Source organism: Lissotriton vulgaris, chromosome 5 (assembly GCF_964263255.1).
Source record: "Lissotriton vulgaris chromosome 5, aLisVul1.2, whole genome shotgun sequence".
NCBI classification, from domain to species: Eukaryota; Metazoa; Chordata; class Amphibia; order Caudata; family Salamandridae; genus Lissotriton; species Lissotriton vulgaris.
The window spans coordinates 1,137,211,895-1,137,232,428 of NC_141693.1; the positions used below are offsets into that span (position 1 = coordinate 1,137,211,895).

General features: G+C 47.7%; 1 protein-coding gene across 2 annotated transcripts in view; it reads left to right on the forward strand.

Moving 5' to 3' along the window:
• The window catches only part of TDRD1 (tudor domain containing 1), a 1,954,313-nt gene that overhangs the window by 297,178 nt on the left and 1,636,601 nt on the right, over nt 1–20,534 (forward strand). For both annotated transcript variants that reach the window (XM_086922877.1, XM_086922878.1), the window contains exon 4: nt 1,166–1,310. In XM_086922877.1, coding sequence (XP_086779003.1) covers nt 1,166–1,310 — 145 coding nt within the window. The remainder of the gene's footprint in view (nt 1–1,165; nt 1,311–20,534) is intronic.

The window sequence follows — 20,534 nt, forward strand, 5'->3', positions numbered from 1 at the left end:
ATTTTTCTATTATGAATATTTTTGGGAACTACTAGCATGTATCAACATGTTACTAAATGATGCTGCTAAAATTTGGTCCCTCAAATTTTATAGTTGTTTAGCTAAATGTTTTTTTTCCTGCTTTCATTTTTTTTATGAATATTATATTTTGACAGCAAAGAATCATCAATCTTGCTTTCAAGCTTCTGCAAATATTTGCATCAAATCAGAGAGCATTCTGGGAGCATTTACATTATACATAGCCTCATATTTGCTAAACTTTGAAAATGTGTGTACACATTTTCAGTCAGAGCTTACAACATTTACTTAGAGCGCTCACCCTAATAATGAAGGCTTACAATTATTGAACCATAAATACAACTTTAAACAGCATTAACATATGGACAGAAATATTACTTTAACTGCAGACCGTGCACTTCCCTGATCCATATTGTGGCACCTCAAACTGGCAGCCAAAGGGTTTGTGCTACAGGGGGTTGGCCTACTTGTCCCAAGGACAAAATATACACATGATAATTTGTTGTCCTTGACCTCAAACAATATGTCCTGGGCGTCGGGCTATAGGAATTCCACATCCCTGTACATTACATTGCAAAAATGCACTCTAGATGAAACCAAGACGCTTACAATCATAAATTTATGAGGAAGACTGAAAAAAGGAGGTCTCATTTTGCACAGGTAGATGCTGCTCTTCGATCTATTGTAGTTAAATTGATTTTCATAGCAGTTTTCACGGGCTTTATTGGAGCTTACGTACCTCCAAAGTATTGAGCCAGAACTTGTGATGCTAATGTTGTGATTGTCTGGCAAACTGCAAAACCTTGTCTTTACATACTTTTAATTTTATAAAGTTAGTGCACAATCAGGAACTATTAGCCAAATGCAATATAGAATATTGTCAAACAGTGCTTAACTGTCTGGGTGTCGTCGGTATAGGATCCGCAGTTAAGATAACCAATTTGAAATTCGTGCCCTGGTTCTCACAGGTGTACTGTTGTGATTTTCTTTTTGTCCAGATTACATAGTGATTATTGTTGTTATTTTTACTCACTGTGTCTGTATTGATTAGTCTTCTTGTTTGGAAATCTGTTTTAAACTGCCACATGCAGAAAATCGAGCTTTGTTCGTTTATTTCAAATAACATCTGTCTGCTCTTATTCTACAGTTGCACAGTTATCCAGGTCAAGCAACAATTATCAAGGAGGCCAAGCTTCTGAGTAACTCAGAAAATCTTTTTACTGTGAGCTGTGATCCGAAAATGTTTGCGCTGCCATCTCGGTCAACCACTTGTCATTATTGTGGGTTGCATGGTAAGTGTGTTGTAAACTTTGAGTTAGCCGCTCAGTGCTAATCAGTGCACAGTAGCCCCTAATAATCCCCAAAGTGTACATTTTGTTTTCAACTACATTTTTCTTTTCTTTTCTTTATTTTACAGAGTTTTTTATAGCGGGTACTTGACCCGAATCAGATATCAGAGCACTTTACAAAGCCTCAGTTGCATTACATGAGGACACATTTATTTTGGGTCTCGCCTGAGCTAGCGCATGCGCTGCCCTGCGAGACATTTAGTAAGTGGGCTTTTAAAAGCGCTACCACACGCTTTTGCTGGCCTAGTGCTTGCGGGGCATGCACGCAGCCGCCAGCTTTCAGCGCCCAATCAGGCGCCATTTGGCTTTCCTCTTGCTTGCTCTTTCAACGCTCCTCCGCCCCTCCCCCGCCACCTCTCGTTAATTGTAAACATGTGCAAACGTGCTGCTTTCACTCGCCTGCGCACCACTTACGAAGCCTGGCTTGCCACGTCCTAATTCCCTGATTCATTAACACTGGGGTTGCACCTTTATGGAGTGCTATCCACCCCCTGTGCTTTGGCCGCACTTGCACACCTCCTGCTATCCACCTTCTTGCTGCCCCCTCCCGCTCTTAGAAGTGCTCCTAGCCCGCTCTCCGTGTTAGCCACAACAACAAAAAAAGAGTTGCGTGTTATTATAGTCCATGTAATAATGCACGTTTAATCTAAAACATACCAAAATACCATGCAGTCATACAGTGGTTTCACTCCCTTACCCCCACCACATTCAAAACTGGGCTCATTGCGTGTTCCACCCTCCTCAATGCAACATGCAAGGTGGTTGGGTTGGCTATGTAGATAACATCCTCGGTACCTTGTCTGTAATGGGCTAGTACCAAACTCAAATCAATCTGCCCTTCTTCCAACCTGAAGCTGAAGTTCGATGCCATGGCCTGCTCACTTGTTCAACATGCAATGTGGAACCCCCACTGCGAAGCATACATCGTGTGACACTTTAACCCCCTTCTAAAATGACTCAAGCGGGGCTCATTCCGCAAAGGGCTTCAGGGCTCAGTGTGCAATCACCGGGATCATGCCGGCGGTAAAAACACCAGCCGGTGCAAGACGCCACCCTCTCTGAGTATCAGCTTAAAATGACAGACAGGAACACCACTGTGCTGCGACTGAGGCTGGTGATGCGGTATCTATATTTACACTGCCCCTCGGGAAGGAGTTTACCGCCTGCTGGCGTAGCGTGGCCACCCGCTCTGGCAGAGCTTGAAATAAATATGTAAGAAGGGCTGTGGTGCTATTATGTCCACCATCTCCTGAAATGTCAAAATACATTTGGTGTTCAGTCTCCCTTTCTCCCGGGCTTCCCTCATCATTCCCTCCCTCCCACATCTCCCCCTTACCCAGTTATGCCATGATCCACATAGGTCCTGGAAACCATGAAGTATCTAGAGAGCAATGAATGAATGTATTTAAATAGCTTGCAAATAAATGGTTCACTTGTGAAAATCGTCGTGAACTAAAAACGGACCTCACCACGAAGTGCAAAATTACAGTACCAAAATACAAGCAACTAGTAAATGCTAAAACCCGGATCACTGAGTTCCAGTTCCATCTACCATACTTTCATACTTGTGCCCATATATCTAACCTCGAAATTGTTCTACGACATTCATAATAAAATGTGTGTGTCCCTGAAGCAATAATAATACATTACTTAATATTTAGAATCAATTCCTCACCAGCAGCTTTGTGTTAACGTGGTCTTTTACAAACAAAAATATGTCCAATACATTCGCAACTGTTTTTTTTATAATTCTTGCCAAGTGGAACCTGAGACATTTATTTCTGCACGCGATCCAGCTAACTTGCTTTTCTAGATTGGCGCCATGTCCCGTTAGCAGCAGCAACAACATTTATGAGCTTGGAGTGGAGGCCAAGCCTAACCATATTGTCCTTCCGAGAATGGTAGTAAATAATACTTCCTCACTAACGTAAACTTTAGCCACACAGGAGAAAGCACCACTTATGCAAATCAATCTTTAGCACCAGGTGAGCTGTTTTTATTCAGCAGTGTGTACTTGCGGTTACAATTGCACACCCTCTCCACCCCCTCATTTCCTTAACACCTTGGCTGCTAGGGGGTTTTCCCCTCCTGTGCTGAAAGTGGTATTTATCATTGTTCATTACAAGGTTAACTCGTCATAAGCACAGCTCAACCGTGCCTCATGACGAGCTGGCCTTGTCATGAGCATGGAAGGGGTTAAAAAATGCTTGAATCGTCCTGTTGTAACAAAACGTACAATGCTTCTGACGGGGTTTCATTGAAACTGGTTGCAAGAGATTATCCCAAAATCAAAAAAAGTTTTACATTAGACACAGAATCTCAAACTCTGGGAGCCACCTGTTACATTTATTAAATTGCAAACCCTGTGGAATGGCTACTACTTGTAATTCCATGTATACAGCGCTGACTACCCCAGACGAGGTGTTGAAACCATCAATAATAGAAAAGGAGTTAAGGAAGGGGTGTGGGTATCCAGAGACTGTTTCCAGCTAAGAAGCATGCCTGACTGCATACAAAGCCGAAAAAGAGGGCAACATGAATTTGTGCTGTAATGGAAAAAGAAATCCGGTCGCACTTCATGTGTCATGTAAGGAAATTCCAGTTGAATCAAAAATATATATTTTTGCACAAAACAAGCGCTCATGGATTTTCAGCAGACACGTGTTTCACTCTAGTTACTTTTCCAAAGCAGAATCCGAAATATGGGTAGTGTGAGGAAAAATGCATCACAAGTAGAAAACGACAGCATATAGAAAAGAATGGTGTCACCAGAGTTCGTATATATTCACCTCAGTAGGAATGAGCAGTCCTAATCTGTAAAGTGTTGTAGTGTGATTGTAGGACTGTTGATGTGCGGTTTGTATATAAATATGGAGGTGGGGCAATCAGCTTAGAGGCCTCTTGGCCAAGTAAAACTAGCATTGGCATAGCCACTAAGTCCCGCTTTTGGGACCTTAAAAGTATTTAGTTATGCAGCACAATATCCTTGGTGCAACATCAACTGTTGCATGGCTAAACACTTATAAGGTACAAGGTTTAGCCATGCAACAGCTGATATTGTTGCACCAAGGATATTGGCTGCAAAACTAAATACTTATAAGGTCCCAAAAGCGAGACCTATTGGCTATGCCACTGCTTGTTTAGTTAGGCACAGGGAGATTAAGTGATTTGACAAGAATCCCAGGATGTTCAGCGTCATTACAGACACTCGAACCCAGTTTCCCAGATTCGAAGTCGACCGCCCAAGCTGTTAGACCAACTCCTCTCCCCATTTAAATTGTTTGACAAAAGTTCCTATGAATTACTGTAATATGTTTGACAGTTACGGTTGGAACAATGTGCATTCCAATTTCTTCAAGTCCACAGATATGTCCAGCAGGAACTGAGCGCAGGGTATGGCGCTACAGCCATGCCTTTTTCATAGTTCCAAAATTCCCACTATTGGGCAAACAAAGGCTGTGACTCAACTTAGTACCTACGTTTGGTGCTAACCTTCTGGAAATTCTCCTGCTACTAGTACCAACTTTTATGATTCGCATGATACACGATTTTCCTGTACTATACTTATATTACTCAATTGGCTTGGCCTTTGCCCTGCAAGCAGTCCCCTCTCGTGGTACCTATTGGGCATGGTGTCTGCACACCAGGACATATGCCATTTGAAACTGGTGGGCGTAAACTTTGTAGGATTGCACTGTGGCGAGCGAGCTAAGCAAGCCCGAACATCTTAAAGGGGGTACATTTTGAAAAAGGTGTGGGTAAATGGTGCATTTTCAAGCAAATTTGAGAAGCAAGAAGATTAATAAAGCAATTGTGAAAGTGGTTATTACATTAATAAAGGGATGTCATATTACAAGTGCGAGTGCCACGCACCTCTGAACAATATACACTAATGGCGGGTGTGCTTGTGAAGTTCACTCACTAAGCCCTCACATACACTCTGTGACCCATACACTCAGCCAGGGGACACACCACAAAGACATGGTGTGAGCTTCCACAGTTAGCTCAGGACACTGCCTACTAACCTGCACTAATGGAATTTTGTCCTTGAAGATCATATGGCAGCTTTGTTGAAAGTTTTCAGGTCACATATCCACAGAAAGGCATGCCTCACCCCAAACTCTGAGAAAAGATTTGGCCTTGAATGTCAAAACACCTACCAAACTCACCTATCACACCTATAGCATGGACAAGATGACAGTCCAGCAAAGCCATCTAATGCACCTCTAGACACTGCCAAATGCACTTTGCCGTGTGATTTTGCAAGGTCATTTAAAGACTGGGTACCTATACTGTAAAAGTCTTTTGATAGAAAACATGACTTTTCGTTAGGAAGCACAGATATTAAAATGAAAGAGGCAGTGTTAGACCTGTCTGCTTCTGGGAAGACTCTAACCATCATGATTTCATGGTGGGCAGAGGGACGGTGCAGCCCCTCCAGGCAAAGATTGAGGCTATCATCGCCTGGGAGCCCCCCAAGACTCAAACAGAGGTCCGAGCCTTCCTGGGCCTCACTGGATACTACCGTCGCTTCGTGAAGGGGTATGGCACTATCGTGGCACCCCTCACTGAACTTACTTCCAAGAAGCAACCCCGACGGGTAGTCTGGACGGAGGCTTGCCAGCGAGCCTTCATGACCTTGAAACAAGCATTGTGTTCCGCTCCCATTCTCAAGGCCCCTGATTTTGCTAGAGAATTCATTGTCCAAACAGATGCGTCAGAACATGGCATTGGGGCAGTGTTATCGCAGCTAAATGATGAGGGCTTGGATCAACCCGTGGTCTTCCTGTCCAGAAGGCTACTTCCCAGGGAAAGGAGGTGGAGTACAATTGAGAGAGAAGCCTTTGCGGTGGTTTGGGCTCTGAAGAAGCTGCGGCCATACTTGTTTGGCTCGCACTTCCTAGTTCAGACTGACCATCGCCCCTTCGTTGGCTGATGCAAATGAAGGGGGAGAATCCCAAGTTGCTAAGGTGGTCCATCTCCCTACAGGGAATGGACTTTAGGGTGGAACACCGACCTGGGGCGGACCATGCCAACGCAGACGGTCTATCCAGGTATTTCCGCCTTAGTGATGAGGACTCCCAAGGGGTTGGGTAGTTCTCCCCACTTTCAGCTGGGGGGGACGCGTGTTAGACCTGTCTGCTTCTGGGAAGACTCTAACCATCATGATTTATTTTTGTCCCCCTTAGCCTCCCAGAGTTTCTATTTTTATTTTTACATGTGTCCATCAGGAATTTTCAATGCTGTCAGGGGGCTAGGTGTTCCTTGGCGATGACGCCATTTTTCCCTCATAACTTGTGAGGCCTAGTCACCCCCTTGAAAATCTAGGGATCTCCAGAGACCTAAAATGGTGTCCACCAACTGCCATAACGGACACAACTGGAGGACAGGTCCATAGGATAACATTAGGGAACTTTCTGGAATTGACTAGAGACTTCTGCAGGTCTCAGGCCACCCTATATAAGGCCAGTGACCAGCTGCCATTTTGTGCTGACCCCAGAGTAGAGGAGTGAGGCAGTGGTGAGAGGAGGTGGACACACTGAGAGCAGCTAGTTTGTCTCTGAGGCTGACAGTTACTTCAGAGGATTGTTCCCCCTTCAACCTTTGACCGATCCCTCTCTCAAGACAACAACTGCTGATAAAGAAATCGAGCTATTTGAGAAGGAAGACCCTTCTAAGTCTTGCCCCCATTGATCCCTAGTGGAACGCCTTGCTAGGAGACTTAATTTCCCTGGATAAGACTTTCACCTACCAGCGTTGAGTAGGGAGTGGATTCCAGCCAGGTGTGGACTCTGTGGTGCCCCTGAGGCTTGGTGAAGGAGGCAAGCGGCAGCGGAGCCTTTTGAGACCCTGAGGATAGAGCGTCCCGCTCTGTGCAGCGTTTTCCCTTGGAGCCCGGTGAGGGGAGGATCTGTGGCCAAAAGAGTGGTGACAGCGCAGCGCCAAGCGGGAACACTGGTCCCTCGCGCCCGCGCTGCCTTAATCGGCCTCTGTGAGGCGAAGTGAGCCGGCCCCTGAAGAGACGCTTCCAGCGTCAGGCTCGCGCATGCCCCGTGAGCTGTGGATGTCCCCGGAAGGAGGGGCGACAAGGTGAGCAGGCCCGGAGCAGTGCGCGTCGCTGAGGAGGCGGGAGCAGAGGCGGAGCCGTCGCGGAGCGCTTCCGCGCATGACCGAAGGATCAGCGCGACTGTCGGCGTGACTGAAGAGGCGCCGGAAGGCTTCCCGGAGCGCCGTGTCAGTGACATCGATCCCCCACGCTCGAGCGCTAGCTGAAGGAGCCCCAGGTGTGTTGCTCCGTTTTGCCTTCCCCGCTAGAGTGTCAAAAAGAGAAGCAGACACGAGCGGGGAAGGGAGAGTTGGGATCCCAACCGATCCACCGCCAGCCCCCCCAGCAAAGCGCCAGTTCGGCGGAACCCAGGCAGAGTGAGGCAAAGAAGCCGGCAGGCGCCCTGAAGCAACAGTGACGCGTGGGGACTGGGACATCATCGTCCCCACGCTAAAGTAAGGAGCAGGGAAGAGGGGCCACTAGTGAGAGTCTGAGAACTGGGAGCTACTAGTGAATATTTTAAATTGTGGAGAGGAGAGATAAGAGTCCATTGTAGAAACCAGGGTTGATCAGAGCTGGGAGTTAGCCTGATACCCCAGTGTGATTACAGAATTGGTTACAGGGTAGTAATATTAGGGTCCTGAAAATTACTACTGAAACAGGCTAATAACTCTAAAGAACACACTGAAACTGTATGAAATGTACATGCCAGTCAGGTGATGTGGATGTGTAACCTTGCATAGTGTAAATCTAACGGGTTTCTTTTAGTTCCAAAAGAGTGTCACTTCCCTATTACTGAATCCTTGTCAATTGAATGTGGTTTACTGCCTTTTTTCCACAGCAGGAGGAGTGAAAAGTAATTTCTCAAAGCAAAAGTGTAATGTTTACTCCTGAAAGAAATTGATGTTGTATCCTGTATGATTTGAATCTAAAGAAGACATATTATTTTTATAAAAGGTAACGGTATTTTTCCAAACAGTGGTGTTGTGTCTTTATTTTAGTGGTTCATCACTGAGTTACTGTGAGTGAGACTTGTAACTACTTAACCAACGCCTTGAGTTAGCTGTAGCCACTACTGTGCCAAGCTACCATATGTAGACTTGGGTAATCTAGGTCCAACAGGCAGTGCTACTAACTTATAGAGAGGGAGCTGTGCTGCACGTCAGGCTCTTGGGTACCACTGGGAGGAGAGCAGTATGGGATCTTTTCAATGTCAACAACAGCTTAAGACACCCTTTCATTCCCCGAGGGTAGCACCTGCGACTGACTACAAAAACCACCATTTGAGGTGGCAAGTGGGTCCCGCTTAAAATAGCACCTTGGCTGCGCAGGATATTCCTTTCCTGTGCTGGGGCATAATGATCTTGGGTGTGGTCATGACGAGCTCAGCTCGTCATGAGCACACGAGCACCGTGCCACATGACGAGCTGAGCTCGTCATGAGCACCGAAGGGGATAAACAAACACTGCCAATATTTTACCCTTGTATATTATATGCTCTGAGATTGAATGTTCTCATTTTCATCCCAAATCACCCAAATGATAGCTGATTAACGTTTTAGTAATGTTCGAACGATCACCGCACAGTGGAAGCAGACATTCATAAAAATACGAGATGCATTCAGGCGATTGCAATTGAATTCTACTAGAGCCTTCAACTGAAGCACACATAGTTTAAAAATTGAAGTTAATAAAAATGTGTTTTACCTTGTTCTTCTAAAATCCTATTTGACATCTTTTTGTCACCAGAAGTAACAAAAGCCTTCAGTTGTTTTAGGCACCTAAACAAAAGCCAGGAACGTGACACACTGAGCTCTCACGTGTACCCCATGGAAGAGTAGTTCAGTCTCTCCCACTCCATGGGACAAGCTCGCACTCCGATGTTGCGGAGTACTTTGCACTCTCACTACCTCCCGGCGGAACAGCCTTTCCCTCCAGCTCCATGGGACAGTCTTTCACACTCTCCTCCACCCCGTAGATGAGCCTTTCGCTCTCCCCTGAATTCATGGGACATCCTTTCACTCTCACTCTGTGCTACTGAGCTGCCTTGTACTCTCGCTCGCATCTCATGGAACAGCCTTTTTCTCCCACTCAATGAGGAGGCCTTTTACACTCACGCCGATGCTAAATTGTCACCCTTTTACTCCCAGTGACAACTTAGCTGCCAGTTCACTCCACTGAAAAGCTGTCACTTTTTCGCATTGACCCCAATACTATGAAAAAGCCTTTTCCACTCTTACGCCGACGCGTTCTTTTTAAACTAATTCACATCTCTATTAATTTTTCATATAAGAAGATAACTCGTTCATGTATGACTATGGTACACTTCAGCAATGCTTTTGAAACACTCTCCAGTTACAAGACACAATTTAACTCTCACTTTGAAACCGGGGTATAGCCATTCACTCTCATTTCTCCATTAACGCGATGCCTTTAAATCTCGCTTCCACACTATGGAACAGCCGTACCCCTCTCTAGAACAACATGTAATTGGTATTTTGGTTTACTTCCATAAAATGGTACACCAGTATGCCTCAGCCTTTTATCATCACTAAGAAGCCATGGTGGAGCAAACAGTTCGAAGTAAGAGTGCTTCAAATTCAAAACTTCTTATATCATTCTATAATTCCTTCTTTGTAAATCTCTTAAACGATCGCACCCTTGATGTCCACTGGATATAAAGTATACACTGTGTCATACACAGTGGATCACCGACCGCGCAGACACCCTTGCTCCACTGAAAAACCCTCCCAGCAACCTCAACAGCAAGAAAGCCGCGTGGTTAACCAACGATCTCAAAGACTCCAAGAAATCCTGCTGTGACCTCGAGAAAGCCTGGCGCCACAACCAGTCAACGGACAACATGACAGCCCTCAAGAACGCCACCCGCAAACACCACCGGCTGATCCGCACCACCAAAAGGTCATCCTTCAGAGAACGACTGTACAACAACACCCACAACAGCAAGGAACTCTTCAATGTCGTGAAAGAGCTCTCCAACCCCAACGCCAGCAACAATGACATCACGCCTTCTCAAGACCTCTGCAACTCTCTGGCCACCTTTTTTCACCGTAAGATCGTCGACATACACGACAGCTTCGGCGCTCAGAACACGTACCCCACCACCGAACCTACACCCCCACCACCACCATGTACTCATGGACTCAGGTCAGCACGGAAGATACCACCCACACGATGAACACCATCCACTCGGCCTCCCCAGCCGATCACTGCCCACACCACATCTTCAACAAAGCCGTCCCCATCATCGCACTCAAACTTCGGACATCAACAACTCCTTCATATCCGCCACCTTCCCGGAGAGCTGGAAGCACTCAGAGATCAGCGCCCTCCTGAAGAAACCCACCGCAGACACCTCAGACCTCAAGAACTTCTGCCCCATCTCGTTCCTCCCCTTCAAAAGTCATCGAGAAAACTGTCAACAAACAGCTGACAGCCTTCTTGGAGACGAACGGCTCCCTCGACCCATCGCAGTCTGGATTCCGAGCGAACCACAGCACCGAGACCACCCTCATCGCGGCCACCAACGACATCCGGACCCTGCTGGACAACGGAGAAACCGCCGCCCTCATCCTGCTCGACCTTTCGGCTGCGTTCGACACGGTCTGCCACCGCACCATGACAACACGCCTCCGCCACGCCGGGATCCAAGGAAAGGCCCTGGAATGGATCACCTCCTTCCTCTCCAACAGAACCCAAAGAGTCCGTCTTCCGCCCTTCCTTGCAGAAGCCACCAAGATCATCTGCGGCGTACCTCAAGGCTCCTCGCTCAGCCCCACCCTCTTCAACGTCTACATGCGCCCCCTCACAGCCATCGCACGCAAGCACAACCTCAACATCATCTCCTACGCCGACGGTACCCAAACCCAACTGATCCTCTCCCTCACCAACGACCCCACCTCCACCAGAGCCAGCTTCCAGGACGGAATGTAAGACATCGCAGACTGGATGAAGCTCAGCCGCCTGAAACTGAACTCAGACAAGACGGAAGTCCTCATCCTCGGCCCATCCATCTCCGCCTGGGACGACTCCTGGTGGCCCCCTGCTCTGGGCCCCCACACCCAAGCCCACGGACCACACACGCAACCTGGGCTTCATCCTTGACTCCTCCCTCACGATGGCCAAGCAAGTTAACGCCGTTACCACCTCCTGCTTAAACAATCTCCGCATGCTCCCTAAGATCTTCCGCTGGATCCCCACAGGAACCAGGAAAACGGTCACCCAGGCCCTCGTCACCAGCCGTCTGGACTACGGAAACGCGCTCTACGCTGGGACCACCGCCAAACTACAGAAAAGACTCCAGCTCATCCAGAACGCCTCCGCACGACTCGTCTTGGACTTCCCCCGACACAGCCACATCTCAGCCCTCCTGAGGGACCTGCACTGGCTCCCCGTCAGCAAAAGAATCACGTTCAGACTCCTCACCCACGCACACAAGACTCTCCACGACTTGGGCCCCGAATACCTCAACAACCGCCTCACGTTCTACACGCCAACCCGCCAGCTCCGCTCCGCCAGCCTCGCCCTCGCCACCATCCCACGGATCCGCAGAACCACCACCGGAGGAAGATCCTTCACCTACCTGGCGGCCAAGACCTGGAACACCCTCCCCACCCACCTACGACTCACTCAGGATCATCTCTCCTTCAGGAAGCAACTCAAGACCTAGCTTTTCGAGCAGTAGCAGCCCCCCCCAAGCGCCTTGAGACCCTAGCGGGTGAGTAGCATGCTTTACAAATACTCTAGATTGATTGATTGATTGATTGCTCTGTCTAAGCAGTTCAATCACACTTGCTGGGGGAAGTGGGGAAGTTGGGGGTCGCTCGCGTCGCGGGGAAGATTAAAATCAAGCAACTTACTGGGTCTGTGCAGTCTCTGCTCATCCTGGGCCGGTCCGACTCCCACCTTGGCACCTTGACAAGTACCGCCTGCGTCTCAGTCAATCCAGGCGCTGCTCCAGCAGCAGTGCCAGGATTGGCTTGAGTAGTAGTTCACATGTTATGTTTGAGGCTTAACATTTTTTGCGACCAGCCCGCAAATGCACACTAGGCTGCTCATTAAAAGAGCGGCATGGAACAACCCTCGCTCTTCTAATGAGCAGCGCCTAGTGTGCATGTTCGGGCTGGTCGCAAAACATTTTAAGCCCTAAACAGAACATGCGCACTGTTGGTGTGCTCGCCACCGACCTGAGGCTGATACATGTTATTATCGCATCAGACACTTGCAGCTGAACTCCTGTTGTGCTGCCCGGCCCCTTCTGAGCCAACTGCCTCCGGCGGCCTGGGATAGATGATTGCATTGCAAATATGAGTGAGTCAGAGAGAGTGACGGCAATGCTTAACTCGAGTGCGGTGCCGCCATCAAATTAATTAGTGGGGCAACGCCCAAGCGTCCTAATGATCGCACTGCAAAGGAAAGGTGTAACTATACGGTGAAACTGCTTATGGTGGTGAGCAATATAACTGCGCTCCTCACCCCATTTTCTTCTGTGGTCTGCAACCATGAATTCAGGGGTCACCCGTGACTTCAAGCATTAGTGGTAGGTCCTTCAGGTGTCCAATTTTTCTCGTTGCTAGCTGCCTACACTGCACTCATAGCTGCCCTGCCACTTTGGTTGATTCATATATATGGAAACGGTGTTTGGTTATCCTGCTGGTAACTCGTGATGTCCTAATTGTTGGTTTATGGACTGTTTCCTTTTTCTGGTTATGCATTATGCATTGTCTTAAGTCATGCTCCCTTCAAAAATATAACCTTGCTTACTTCGTAGTACTTGAGTTCCAACAATGCTGGTAGCATTCTCTGACTTTTCTAATCACCTGAAAATGGACCACCGTTCAGTTTTGAATTGAGCACTTGCACTATTGCAGAAGCCATTTCAGTTTTTTTACAGTACTCTTACAGGTCTTCAGATCTGATCCATGTAACATGTGTTAGATCGCCACCTGGTGTTGTGCTCGGATGATTGCATGTTGTTGTCGTCTTGGAAGAAGTCTTTGTAGTCACGAGTTAGGTGACTCCTTCCTTGGACGATAGTGCGCATGGGCATCAGCTCCATCCTTAGATTGTTTTTTTCCGCCACTGGGTTCGGATGAAACTTTTCCGCTCCGGTTCGAAATCTACTTTTGAAGTACTTCGACGCGTAAACATTTCTTCAATCTTCACAAAGAAACTTTCGATACCAATAAACATCGACTAGACTTAGTCAGCTCGATTCCGGTCGTCGACGTGGGCCGTCGGGCCTACCCACGCTGTGAGGCCTACACCTCATGGAAAGGACGCTATTCAAAAGATGCCCAGAGTGTGGAGCAAAATTTCCACACAGTGACCATCACGAGGTCTGTAACCTGTGCTTATCACCAGACCACCACGAATCCAGCTGCACAGCCTGTGCATCCTTTTGATTGAAAAAGACCGTTCGGGATCGGAGGGCCTGTCGACACGACACGCAGAGATCATCGCCAGAACCAGTGGATATCTTCGACGGAAGTCCATGTGTCCCGAAGGAAGATTCCGATGATTTCCAGATCGTATCAGAGGCAGATGACTCAGATGACTCCATACCTTCAGGTCAACGTGTGAGTACCACTGCTCCTACCCCAGCCCAAACACCAAAATCGAAGGCAAAGGTCAACACTCTGCCGAAAAAACCCTTCGAAAGCCCCGCCATCGAGCCCGGCTTCGAAAAATAATAAAGCCTTCTGGTAGCTCCATACCAAGCATCGAACCAAAAAAGTCCCGGTTCCGAAACCGTTGACTCCGAGAGACAAAGCGGCTCCGAAAACAATGAAGCCTGTTTCCGATGCCCCGAAAACAGCTTCCACTCCGAAGCAGATACCCTCGATGCCGAAACAAACAAAGCCTGCTTCCGATCCTTCCAAATCCACGAAACAGGCTTCGGCTCCAAAGACAGTACCTTCGGTGCCAAAATCTACGCCAAAGGACTCAACATCGGTTCCTAAGGCTAAAGACAAGCAACAAACCAGTTCGTAACAGAAAAGATCGTCTGTGCCTCAAGAAGAGGAGCTTTTCCAATTAGATCCTTTACAAAAAAGCATCTACATTGATCCAGAAACCAGACATGTTTCCACCACACCACACAGGAAGAGGAAGTCAGATACAGCACCTACATCTTCCAATGCCTGTCCAGAAGAAGGACTCTGCCACATCTCCTATGCACCCTTCTATTCCTGTATCTCCTTCTCTTCCTTTAAACATTTAACTTCAAAATTCTCCTCCTCATTCTCCACAACATACACCTCCTCAGGATGCTGATGAGTATGGCATGGGGGGGATGGAGAGACCCAGATGACCCTTTTTCCTACCCAACAGGTTCACCAGACTGGGAGTATCCAAACCCACAGGATGTACCAGATATTCCTGACCCACATATATATCCATCTAAACCTTCTCCTCCAGAAGACAATATTGGGGTTGGACACTTAATTAATAGGGCTGCCATCTATCACAATGTCACCATGCATTCAGATGAGGCAGAGGAAGATTTTGTACTAGACACTTTTGAACACTCCCAAAAATCTGTGCAAATACTGCCAGTGATTAAAGGAGTCATTAAACATGCACCAGAAGTGTTTAAATATCCTGTAAGAGCTAGAATCATCAACCCAAGGATAGAGGAAAAGTACAGAGCGGCTCCTGGGGATCCTGCCTACATTAAAGGACAGCTACCTTTAGACTCCCTAGTAGATTCAAACGCTAGGAAAAGAGCAAATTCCAAACATCAGGTGAAGCACCACCTCCTGATAAAGAATCAAAGATAATAGATGCTTCAGTTAAAATAATAGCTGCCCAAGCTAGCAATACATAGCGCATCGCTAACACACAGGCCATCCTCGCAAGATACGACAAGGCTCACTATGATCAGCTAGAGAAGCTCTTACTACATCTACCTGACCAATACAAGGCCCAAGCATATGACCTCATACAAGAGGGTACGCTTATATATCCATTAAATGCGCACTAAATGTAGCAGACACTGCATCCAGAGCAATAAACACCAGTGTCCTCCTTAGACGTCACACGTGGCTACGCATTTCAGGATTTAAGCAAGAGGTGCCAACTACTATCTTAAATCAACCATTCAACCAACAACAATTGTTTGGTCAAGAGGTAGACACAGCACTTGAAAGACACTGACACAGCCAAGTCTATGTGAGCTCTGCAGTCCACCCAAGGAAGAGGCTCCTTTCGTCGCTCCTTCTACAGAGTAAGTAATATTTATTGTACAGTTAATAAAAACCATTACAAAAAAACAGCAGCTATAAAAACAGTTACAAATGGAAGATATCTGTAGCAGCCTGAGTGTTAGTTCTTGTGAAAAGTTAAAAACACAGATAAAAGGAAGATAGCTTCGCTTAAACAGTACTGAGAATTAAAGTTTGAAAGAAAGGAAGGAAAGTTTTTTTAGGGTGAATGATTGTCACTAAGGCATTGCTGCAGTTCCTCGAGGGCGATTTCTTGTGGTTAACCTGGCCTCCTTTCCATTTCTTAGTGCGTTGCGGACCTCATTCCATTTTCAAAGGGATACCGTTCTTTGTCCCCATATACACGTGCCTTTTGGAGCTCTGTCCGTGTTTGTGCCAGTTAAGTCAACTGTGCCTCTATGTGGATCGAGTGTTTTTTGCTTCAAGGGTGTGGAAGATACAGTTTCTTTGTCCATTTGTCCTTACTTTATGTTAATTCTGGCTTCTACGGCTTTAATATATTTTACCAGTCGGGAAGCCATTTGGACTTCATCGCCTGAAAAGCAAGCCAGCATTGCTGGCCTGCAGGACCTGGTCCCTTTTTTGTTGAACAGTGGTATCAGCAGGTTCCTGCGCTCTGTCTGCAGCGCCTTGCAGATTGTAATGAGGTGTATGATGTTTTCCTCCTCGTTCCCGCACAGGAGGCATTTTGCTGGTTTTGGAGGTCGCAGCCAAGGGGCCATGTGGTCTGCGGTGTTTTAGGAATAACTTTTGTTTTTTTGGTGAAGCTGGTCAAAAGATATGGTTGTGGTGCAAGCTTTTTGTAAGTGTGTACAGTTAGCCAGCCGTGTGCTTGCTCCGTCAGCGAGGCTTTCTCCTGTAAAAGAGATTCTTTTCTGACGACATTGTTTACTGTTTTTTTTAAAGCCTGCCAAGTTCCCTTCAAGATCCCACAGTTGTCGCGCCCTCAGTTGCTTTATCGAGTCCTCCAGAAAAAGCCTTGCTGGGGTATTGTCTTTACTTTGAAGTTCTTTCTAGAGTAGTGCGTTCAGGGTATTTGCCTCTCCCCTACTGATTTTGTACCAGCTTTTGAGGTAAACTCCCTTGCGCGACAGCTCTTCTTTTACCAACCAAATTCAAGTCGAATTTGCGCTGGTGAGTTGTATCGCGGAAGTCCAAGAACCATGCGCATCGCTCTTGTTATTGTTCCCTTTACTGTTTCAGCGTCCATGCCTCTCATTGCTTCACTTCCATAGGTGATGGATGGGATCAGTTTGGCTTGGATCAGCCGAACAATTTTGTTTTTTAACTTTCTTAAAGATACAGCTGTCATTAGGCCTCTCTTTTTTTAATTCCACTTGTTGTGGTGTGAAACTTCCCCTATTGTCTATGCTTACTCCTAGATAGCGATATTTGTTTCTGACGTCCAATTTCTTTTTGTCCATAAACCAACTGATTTCTTTTTGCAGTGGTTAAGGCACATGACTTTTGTTTTGTCATAGTTGATGCTAAGTTTGTTTAGTTTGGAGTATTGCGCAGTGATGTCAAGGAGCCGCTGTAGGCCTATCGGGGTCCGGCTAATTAGCACTAGGTCGTCCGCATAAAATAGGTTGGACAGCTGGAAACCTCCTAGTTAAGGTGCGTGAGAGTTTTCATTTAGTGTGGTTGATAATTCGGCCATAAAGAGATTGAATAGAGTTGGCGCAAACACGCATCCTTGCTTTCCTCCTGTACTAGATGGGATTTTCTTGGTTAGGAAGTCCCCTGCTCCTAATTGAACCTGGACCCAAGTATCACTATGCAGAAGAATTAGTTGGTTAAGCAGCGTTGAAGGGATTTTCATTCTCTTTAGTTTTTGCCACAGGAGATTTCTATTTATGTGGTCGAAGGCGGAGCTGTAGTCGATAAAGCACAGATATAAAGATTGTTTTGCCTCTAGCGTTGTATCAATCAGAAGTGAAAGAGCTAATATGTTGGTGGTCGTCCCCATGTTTCTCCTGAAGACTGTTTGATTGAGTGGTATTGCTGAATTTTCATCCGCCCATGATGTTAGCTCGTGGAGTAAGAGGCCAGCGTAGTATTTTGCCTCGTTGTCGAGTAGGGCTATGAAGCGATACAGAGGAGGCTCCAAACAAGCTGGAACAGAAAATTCAGCTTCCTAAAAAACAAATGCACAAACATCCAAAATAAAGGATTCTTTAGGGGGGGCTACAGAGGCTACAACAACAAGGGAAGAGGTCGAGGAAATGACAATAATCGAACCTCTCCCAACACATAACAGTGACTTCCTTCTGCTTCCCCAACAGCATTCCACTCCTGTAGGGGGCAGACTAACACAGTTCCTACCTGTCTGGAATTCCATCACTACAGACAAATGGGTAAGACAAATTATCCAGTATGGTTACTGTGAGAAGTTGGCCCGATATGCAGTGCTCACTATTCTAGTGATCACTATGCATCGGTCCAAACGACCCTTATGGTGATTAGTTGTAAGTCAACCTTAGACCAGCTATCCTAGTAGCGTGGATACGAGTAGTCTTCGGGCTAAACTCTAGAGGGCGTGTTAAGCCAGCTGTTATACCATCACATACCCCTTGAACACCAAGTGAAAGGACACCACACAAGTGTTATGAAAATAAACAGTGTATTTATTAGAATCACAACAGCCCTGTAATCTTTATGAGGACAGGGTACTAAGCACACAACGAAACTCTTAGGAAAATACTTCAAGTGCACAATCACTACAAGTGTCCGAGGGCACGGAAAGTTTAGTGTTCTCGGGCGAACCCAATAAGGTAAGTTGGAAGCGATAGGGACTCGGGACCCTTCAATAAGGAGGCTATGCGGGCACCGAAATGCCGAAGTTACCTAGCCCAGGGGCTGCGGCTGCACAAGTCTTTACAGACGTCGGGAGTCTTCGCTGACGAACCAGGAGCCGCAAGGAAGGAGTTGCTGGCCGGCGACCAGTGGCGATAGTTCGTAGAGTTCCAAGCCTGGATCAGAGATGGATGACACCTGAAAGCAGAGGGGACCAAGTTCGTAACTACTAGCCAGTAGTCAGAGGGTACCAGGAGGGCACCGGATGATCGTCACCTCGACTAGGTGAGTGGGCGACGCTAGGCTCTGCAGTCTCACGGACCAGGAGGCGTTGTCGGCGACCAGGATGGAGGTGCGAGCTGTCCCACGAAGGTTGATGCTGTCGGCGTCGCTGGGCCCAGGATTGGGGCAACAAGCCTTGGCAGATTTCAGGGCCACGTGGTGGGCCTAAAATGGCGTGAGTGGACCAGGAGGGTCCGGGGTGCTCCTCTCTCAAAAGGGAGCAAAAAGGCCAGTCTGGAGCAACCAGACCAGCAGCGTTGGTTGTCGGGTGTCGTCAAGAAGGTCACAAGTCAGCGGCTAGTAACCAGACAACGTGATGAGCAGTGAGAAGCAGAAGGGCCCCACGCAGATCGTGGAGATGCTGGGAGGCTGAACTTCGGTGCTGGAGCTGCTCATGGTCGGGGCTTCTCGGACCCCAGAGCACTCACCAGAGGATCCCTCGGTGGTCGTGCTGGTTAAGAAATCGTGCAGGTTTTGAAGATGGCCGGTCCCTCGAGGTCTCGTCGCACCCACGGATCTCAGCTGAGCTGACGATGTGGGTAGAGGTCAGAGGTGCCAGGGAAGCCGGTTCTCGTCGAGCTGGGCAGTCTGATTCCTGAGGAAGGACTTGCAGCAAACCGCAGAGTTCTTAGATGGTGCCTGCGGATGCAGGGTGACTACTCCTTAGCCACAAGGGAGAAATCTTGAGAAGAGTCGAGAGTTCCTTTCGGAGAAAGTATTCTTGATTCAAAGATGATCTCATTTGGAAGGGTCCCCGCTCCTGCCTTTATCCTAAAGAAAGGGGTGGATACGCGACTAGGTCCTGCCCTAGGGGTGGGACCAGGAAGGGGGGTGGTTACACCCCTCTCCCATGCCGGACTTTCCCCAGGTCAGGGGCTGGGTGCCCCTGGAACTGGTTCTAGCCGGCAGATGCGTAGTGAGCACCGGGGTGCCACTCCGCAGTCACCTTCCTGTAAAGCCCTGCCTACCCAGGATACACAAAACCCTGTCTTTGATGGTGCGAGCACCGCCCCGGACAGGAAACCCTTTGTCCAAGCTCTCCTTGCTGGAAGGACTCCCAGCAGCAGGAGGTCAGACTCGTGTCTGTGGTGGCAGCATCCATTTTGTGGAGCTGAGGCTTCAGTTAACTTTAACCGGGGTTCACAGTTACGTAGATGTCGTGTCCCTCTAGAAGGGCGGAATGCTAACCCCGTCGCCAGCATTGGTGAGGGGTCAGTATCCCGATTCGTATGACACCTTACTCGACATGTCTTGATAACGCGATACCGAAGTTAGCGATATGGCACGCGTTATCATGGAACAGCTATTGGGTCTTGGTTCCGCAAGCTGCAACCGGGCTCGGCTCGTGCCAGAGCCCAATTCACACGATTCCACGCACTCTGCCTTCAGGATTGTCAAGGCCTGCCATAGGAGTGACTGATAGGAATGCGGGTGTCCATTTTAGGGTTAGATATAGATATACTATATCTAAAGCAAAGGGCGAGTACGCCGCGTTGCCCCAGCTGTCGTGCAGCCAGTTGTGTCAGATTTAGATGGCCATCCAGGGGTGGCATAATACATGCTGCAGCCCCTGGTAGGCCCTGGGTACACCGATGCCCTGAGTTACAGGGTCTGACAAGGTGGCCCAGTTCCAATTGTGTAATGCACCTAAGGTACACATATCAATTTAGCGAGAGAACAGCTAGGCTGTTGGTCTGATTGGCAGGCCCACAGCCCGAGAAAGTCGTAAACCAGTGAAACAAAAGCAAAAAGTCTGGGTGATCATAGGATTGCAGACCCTACTCTCCTACAGTTACTG